General features: G+C 46.8%; 1 protein-coding gene across 4 annotated transcripts; it reads right to left on the minus strand.

Moving 5' to 3' along the window:
- Window positions 1-259: 259 nt before the first annotated feature.
- RDM1 (RAD52 motif containing 1) lies at window positions 260-7,251 on the minus strand. Of its 4 annotated transcripts, none has more exons than XM_052785041.1 (7): window positions 7,132-7,251; window positions 6,203-6,382; window positions 5,701-5,823; window positions 5,036-5,198; window positions 4,376-4,474; window positions 2,685-2,773; window positions 260-1,228 (listed from the first exon to the last, which is right to left on the minus strand). In XM_052785041.1, exons 1-7 carry the CDS (start codon window positions 7,216-7,218, stop codon window positions 1,124-1,126), a joined length of 846 nt encoding a protein of 281 aa, XP_052641001.1. In that variant the 5' UTR covers window positions 7,219-7,251; the 3' UTR covers window positions 260-1,123. The 4 variants fall into 4 exon arrangements, with proteins under 4 accessions (XP_052641001.1, XP_052641002.1, XP_052641004.1 ...); XM_052785042.1 differs by having other exon boundaries at window positions 260-1,485; XM_052785044.1 differs by having other exon boundaries at window positions 260-1,656.
- Between the last annotated feature and the right edge of the window lie 75 nt (window positions 7,252-7,326).

The raw sequence follows: 7,326 nt of genomic DNA on the forward strand, positions 1-7,326 counted from the left end.
CTAGAATAGAACAGAATTACAGTCTCCGCCTGAGAACTTGCCCCAGTAGAGGATTTACCGCATCCCGCAGGGGGCTGGTCCCTCCCTTCAGCATTGCCCCTTGTGAAATGCTGCATTTTGCTTCCCACTTGGATTTCTCTAAATTCAGCACGCAGCCACCAGATTTTGTTTTGCCTTTGCCTTTCCCGTTAAAAAGCTCACCCAATATCAGGTGTCTTCTCCTAGAGCAAATCACCCTTTTCCTCTCTTCTCTGTTAAATTAAACAGGCCACACTCCTCTCGTTTCAAGAGGGATCTCAAACCATTCCTGTGGCTCTTCCCTGAGCTCTCCCAGTTTTCAATCACCTTTCTTCCCAAAGAGAGGTCAAAAAATCTGAGCAGGGGTTTGTTATCAAATAAGCATTCCCCACCTCCCTACCACCCTCATGATTTGGGGAGCTTGATGCCCCTTCCCATTGCTTGTGCTGCCTCTGAGGTTCATTCATCACACTGGGTTACAAAATTTTACTTAATTTAATGAAAAACTTGTTCAAAATTAGAAAGAATCTTTGCTTTACATAGTGATAATGTCCCAACTACTTACAGTTGGGGCTCAACACATGTGGTTCATATGTCTCAACACATTATTAGAAGACTTAGGCTTATTTCTTTAAAAGAAATGTCACTCAGAGAAATACTTTTTTCTGTGCCTGTGCAGACATGTGTAAGTACCACAGCTACTCCTGCTGGTAATACATCTCCTTCTGCTGTCTCCAGTTTTCTCCTGCAGATCAGAGCAAACCTGAACTGTAGACTCTTGCAGGGAGGGCTCATTCCTTTTCTTTTTCTATAAGTGCTATGCACATCTGTTATGCTGTCTAAATAATAATCATGTAGCTAAGCTGGCTTCCATATATAGCTGACCTGAATAAGTTGACAGGAAAATACTTCCTCTCCAAAAACAGCATATATTTTTGGGCTTAATTTTAGTAACACTAGGTTTATTGCCCATGTCTTTTGCTGTTACATATTTGGAGAAACAGAAAATATTGGCTATGATGCACATGTCACTTCACAGCGTTAGACCTTCCTTCCTAATCAAACACTGCAGAATTTTTGGAAACTATGTGAAGACAGAGCTGCACTAATGAGATGGCATCTCCCAGCTAGGGAGCTCATCATCAAAACTGAGATCAGACAAAACTTCTTCTTCTTTGAGGTCAAACTGTTCCAAGGACAATTCATTGACCTGGGAAGAGAAATCAAGAGTAAATTTCTTTCTCCACAGCATATTTTAGCTTTATCCCTCTGCACCTGGAAACAATATATTTTTACCACATACAAGGGACGGCCTCCCTGGAATTTACCAACTCAGGAACATTTCCGTTTTGGAAAGACTGACTGACATCACAAGGCAATGAACCAGAAGGACACCCAGCAGCTCTCCTCCCAAGCAAGCCCTTCCGAATTCCTGTCTGTTCCTCTTCCTATCAGGCTGGAAGGTGCCTTGCAGAGAGAGAGCACTGAATAACCTCCCACACACCATCACAAGGGAAGTGAGATGGCAGGGGAGGTGAGGGATGACTCTTCAGGGAAGAGAGGTTTGAGAAGCAGCAGGCTTTCTGTTTGACTTTGCTGCTCACTTCTCTTATGGTCATTACATGTTAGGTCAGCTCTCTGTGGGTTTAAAAGAGGTCAGATAGAAGGGGCTGTATAGAGAAAAATGCAGAGAGAGAACAAACCAGCAAAAATTTCATCTTCTCAACTGATAAAAAAAAATCTGATGGATGTTAGTTACTTCACACACCAAAATACTCCTATTTTACTGCTACTGTTCAGTAAGAAAGGAAGATAGTTCTGCCCGTGGACACTAGGTGACTCAGTGTCATCAAATGGAATAATGTGTCACAAGGTTTGTTAGACACTTCCTCCACGCAAACTGCAGGAGGAGTTAGATGCTGCACAACACAGTGCTGATGCATCATGTGAGAGTGATGCTTGCTTTCAAAAGACCACCGTATCAGTGATCTCCCCTGGTAAGTAGCAGTGTTTTCAAATTAAGTGAGATGAAGATCTTTCTGCTCATGACTGGCTATGTGCGAAGGCTGTCATTCAGAACTCATCTCACCGAGCACGATGATTAAAGTTTTACTGTTGTACTGGAGTATTTTTGTTTGGTGCATGCTAACAGGTCCTACAATTACCTGCAGGGATTTCACCAAAGCTTTTATTTCACCAAAGCTTTTAACAATCATTCCCTCTGGGTAAGCATAAGTTTATGAAGTGCATTTCTAGATAGGGAGTTTGATTTATTTAAGAACTTGTTAAAAAAATAATTTGATTTAACCTACTGTGACTTTACTGGGATTTTCACTCTCACAGATTCTGTGAAGAGCAGTCCTGGACACTGTCACGTGTGAGACTTGTCAAGCTGCATTGTAACAGTCCTGTACCCTAACAGCTTACTCTCCTGTGCCATCTAAAATATACATGCATTTCTGCACAAAGATGGCCAAAAAAGTAGGAGTTTTAAAACCTTAGCGTGGTGTACTATTCCAAGATGCAATTACTTCCTGGGATTTAAGTCAAGATAATTGCTGCATAAAAGGAGGATGCCAGAGGCTGTAACAGTTAACAGCTGTATCTCCAATCCCTAGATGTAACATACAGGTCCTGTGCAAAAGCTAAATATCCACTGCTTTTACCTGAATAAGCCCCTTCAGTTCCTCTTCTGTTAGGAAGTCTGTGGGCTCCTCTTGGGAGGAATTGTACTCCACGACCACTTTCCCATTCTCTGAAACAGAATAAACAGCCAGAGACACGGTTAGTTACTACTGTGTGTAAAGACAATAAACCTACCCTAAACCCCAAATGGCACAATTCTGCTTCATAATGGCTGGTTGGTCTGAATGAGCATGCTGCTTTCTCTGGCCCACCTGCCTGTCTTCTCTGCAGAAAACCAAATGGCTCTTACTAAATGGAGTGGAAACTGAAATTAAGGAAGCAGAAATCTGTGGAGAGGATGGAGCATGTTAGTTACCAGTCGCTGTGTATGTGATGGACCAGAGAGCAGGAACCACTGCAAAACATCTGAACCCAGAAACCCACCTTTCAAAAGAACACCTTAAAGAACCCAAGGGAGGAATCTGGCTGATGAAAGGCCCCTCTCTGTAAAATGAAGATAGTGGCACTGACCTGATCCCATCTGTCTTGATAGGGTCTGTCTTGATAAGCATAAAAGACTAAAGTAGTCAGGTACTACATAAACTGGTGTCACCTAAAAGCTCAGAGAGCACAAGACCTGGAACCCAGAGAAAGCAGATCTAGCAGTTCCTGGGTAGGCACAGAGCCAGCTTCTATGATTAAAAACTCAAAGGAGATAGTAGCCCCAAAGAAGCAACACTAAACGCAGCAGTGGGGCATGGACCTTTGATGGCACCTGGTTGGCTTGGAACCAGGACAGGAACATGCTGGAAGCAGAACTTCCTCACGCCCCTATTCAGCATGCACATGTAGTGTTAAAAAGCTCTCCCTGCCAGCATTTACACTCTTGGAATTTGGAGTTTCAGTGACTTATCATAAAAAAATCTGACCTCCTGTCAGATTTTCCTTTCACTCACATAGCTCATAGGGTGGAACCACTCTGTTAAACCATTACAGACCACAACACAAGTTTAATTTTGCCCAAGACCCCCCCAAGCCTCAATGAATCCCAAGAAAGGTTCAGAGAAAAAGAATTCATATCAATTATAATGAAAGTTATAATACCATGTCGTGGTTTAACCCCAGCCAGCAACTAAACACCACGCAGCCGCTCACTCACTCCCCCCCACCCAGTGGGATGGGGGAGAAAATCGGGAAAAGAAGCAAAACCGGTGGGTTGAGATAAGAACGGTTTAATAGAACAGAAAAGAAGAAACTAATAATGATAATGATAACACTCATAAAATGACAACAGCAATAATGAAAGGATTGGAATGTACAAATGATGCGCAGTGCAATTGCTCACCACCCGCCGACCGACACCCAGCCAGTCCCCCAGCGGCGAATCCCTTCCCCCCCACTTCCCCGTTCCTATACTGGATGGGACGTCACATGGTATGGAATACACCGTTGGCCAGTTTGTGTCAGGTGCCCTGGCTGTGTCCTGTGCCAACTTCTTGTGCCCCTCCAGCTTTCTCACTGGCTGGGCATGAGAAGCTGAAAAATCCTTGACATTAGTCTAAACACTACTGAGCAACAACTGAAAACATCAGTGTTATCAACATTCTTCGCTCTGAACTCAAAACATAGCACTGTACCAGCTACTAGGAAGACAGTTAACTCTATCCCAGCTGAAACCAGGACATACCACTAGGCCAAACACCCCAGTATTTAATACAAAAATAGGCCTTACCCAAGACTACGAGGAGTATCTTCTGAAAGGCACTAGACAAAGCTTTCCCGACTGCAAGTTTCTGAACTCTTCTTGTGGCTGTGACAAACTCAAGAGGATCTGAACACAACAAGCAGCATGTTATTAAGATGACACTCTGCATATGAAGCATACCAGCTGCATCGCACTAGGAAACGTAACCAAACACAGCTTTATGGATCTGATAAGAAAGCTGCTTATGTTTCGGGAGTTGTTGGCAGCATGGCAGCACCCTCACAGGGGCTTTGTGTGCCAACCCACAGCAGCACACGATCCTCAGGCCTGTGTCAGGACCCTGCCCAGGGCAGCGGGCAGTGCAGAGCCCCACTGGCACCCGAGCTGTGCCACAGACATAATCACATGGCATGTTCACGCCAGAAGTGGCTGTGATGGGGAATGAATAATGCTGCAGGCAAAAGGGAGAACAGAGGGTAGGAAAGCGATACCGGTGTGAAGCAGGGAGGGAAGAGGCGTGCTCAGGATCCCTTGCTGCATAGCACAGCAGCTCACAAGGCCCTGCACAGATCCTTGCCTCCAGCTAAATTCAGATACTTTAGCAGACACACAAACTGTGCAAAAGCAAGATTGACCAGTGTCTGTGACAGCTGCTAAGAGAGACTTCCAGCTGCACCCAAAACATACCTTCACCATTTTCTACATCTGCTTCACCAAGGGCAACTCCCCTGGTGCGTACCCCATGGTTGGGCAGCGTCACCTCTACAGCACACAGGTATTTCACAGATCGCTTCTGTAATGTCTTTCCCAGTTCCTCATTCTCACCATCAAAGCCAGATACATTCTGCAGCTGTTGGGAAGACCACAGATAATTAATTTTGATTAAATAGGAAGGGGATGTTATGACCACTTAGGCCTATGCCTGCAAACTGCAGACCTTCTCTGCGCAGCACGTGACTCCAAGGCAGAAGCACATGGTGGAGGCAGAGCAGGCATATTTACTGTTTTGACCCTATTTTAGAAATACCTCATAGTCCCTGTCGTCTGGGAGTCTCAGTCATCTTGGACACTTTCAGCACACAAAGACTACTGTCAAGTCCTGGCACTGCTTTAATCACAGCCACCCCCAGCTGTAGAAACAGAAGCCCAGCCAATGCCCTCACCCGTAGCAATCTTCTCTCTCTAAGCTTTCAAAATACCCCATTTGTGGTCCAAAATGCAGCTTTTGTAGCTGTCTATTATTTGCTGATTTGAGGATAATTCTTCTCATTCCACCAACAACTCTAACTGAGGATACTGGGTGGGAAGAGGATGAGGGGAAGGATGATGGATGAATATAAAGGGTCCCTTACTGTGATGATGCGACTGGACCAGCCGTTAAAGCCAAGGTAGTGGTTGGCCAGCTCCTGGCACTTGCTGCTGTTGAGAGCAAGGACTTGTTTCTGAAACCCTTTCTGCTTGGTGCAAACACAAACCTGTCCAGGAAAGAAGAACCCTGGTTACCCAGGCTTTGCTCGCAAGGTTCCCACTGCAGACACACCATTGATGGCTCTAGAAGAGTCATCTGAAGGTAACCTATTCCCCGACTGCATGCGTGCTTCTGAGATGTATTAAGTATTTTTTACACAGAAACGGGCCCTGCAAATTATTCCAGAGGAGGGATGCTGCCATTTTACTGCTTAAATGCTACCTGGGAGCATGTCACCACAGTGGCAGTGCCCAGCCACAAGTTAGTAAACTTTCTGCATGGGAAGCATCACTGAGATCAACAAGTATTTAATGGGATTCTACCCTGCTGCTGGAGGTCATGGTACTGAGTCCTGCAAGTTTCACACCCGGGGCCATTCTGCTTACCTTCAAGGGAGATTTCTGAAACAGCCTTTGCCCATTGCATGTGCGCTGGGCTCTGCTGGCATCTCCAGCTGAATAAAACTTGATGATGGCGTAATACCCAGGCCCTGCCACAGCAGCATTTCTGTGTGCTTGCACAGAGTAGAGCAGCCCAAATTTGGAAAATGCTGAAAACAGGGAATGCTGAGGAAAAACAAGAGAAAAAAGGGTCTTTTGAAATATCTGTGGGTGCTCCAGGGGCTGAGCGACGGTGACAGAGAGAGGGCTACTCACAAGACCTAATTACTTAGAAAACGAGGAAAGTTTTTAGTACTGTTTAATGGCAACAAGCCCTGGACTAAGCAGTGAGGCTGAAGATGAGTGTCTCTCCATAAAAATAAGCTCAACCTGGCTGGACCTCTGACCCTGACGACATCTCATCTCCATTATCATCCAGCCTCTGCATCAGGAGGAGAGCGAAGACAGACGCGGGCTTTTCTGTCCCCCCCAGTCCTCCTCATCCCAGACTGGCTCCTGCTCTCTGCCGTCCCGCTTCGTGTGGCCGTGCTGTTTGCCGAAACGTTACCACAAAAGACTAACGGGGTTTTGTTCCCTCTTCCACCTTGCGCTGGCATCTTTGTAGTTTTGCTGTGCAAACCACAAAACCGGCCGCGGCACCGGGGCAGAAATCACCCTGGGGTGGCCCGACACCCCCTCGGGGTTTCCCTGTGCCTCAGGGAGACAAGGAAACTAAAAAAATGATTAAAAAAGAAAGAAGAAAAAAAAAAAGGGAGTGATTTAAAAATATATTATTAGCACACAGGTGAAGCCATCAGTACAGGTGAGGGAGAGGGGGGGTCCCGGTCCCCACTCCTCAGCCCTGGCTGTGGGGATCCAGGGCCCCGCTCCCCCTGCCCGGCCCGAGGCCTCTCCTCTCCCTCTCCTCTCCTCACCTCCAGGCCTGGCTCCGGCTCCAGCCCCCAGACCAGCAGCGTCTGCGCGCTCCCCGCGGGCACCCGGAACTCCACCACCTCCGCCATGCCGGAGCAGCCCCCGCCTTCCCGCCCGGGCCCCGGCCCGCCCTCCCGCCTCAGCCGGACGGCGGGCCCCAGCCGCGAGTGCGAGGGAAAAGCCCCCCCCCAAATCCA

This window comes from Harpia harpyja, chromosome 4 (genome assembly GCF_026419915.1).
Source record: "Harpia harpyja isolate bHarHar1 chromosome 4, bHarHar1 primary haplotype, whole genome shotgun sequence".
NCBI lineage: Eukaryota > Metazoa > Chordata > Aves > Accipitriformes > Accipitridae > Harpia > Harpia harpyja.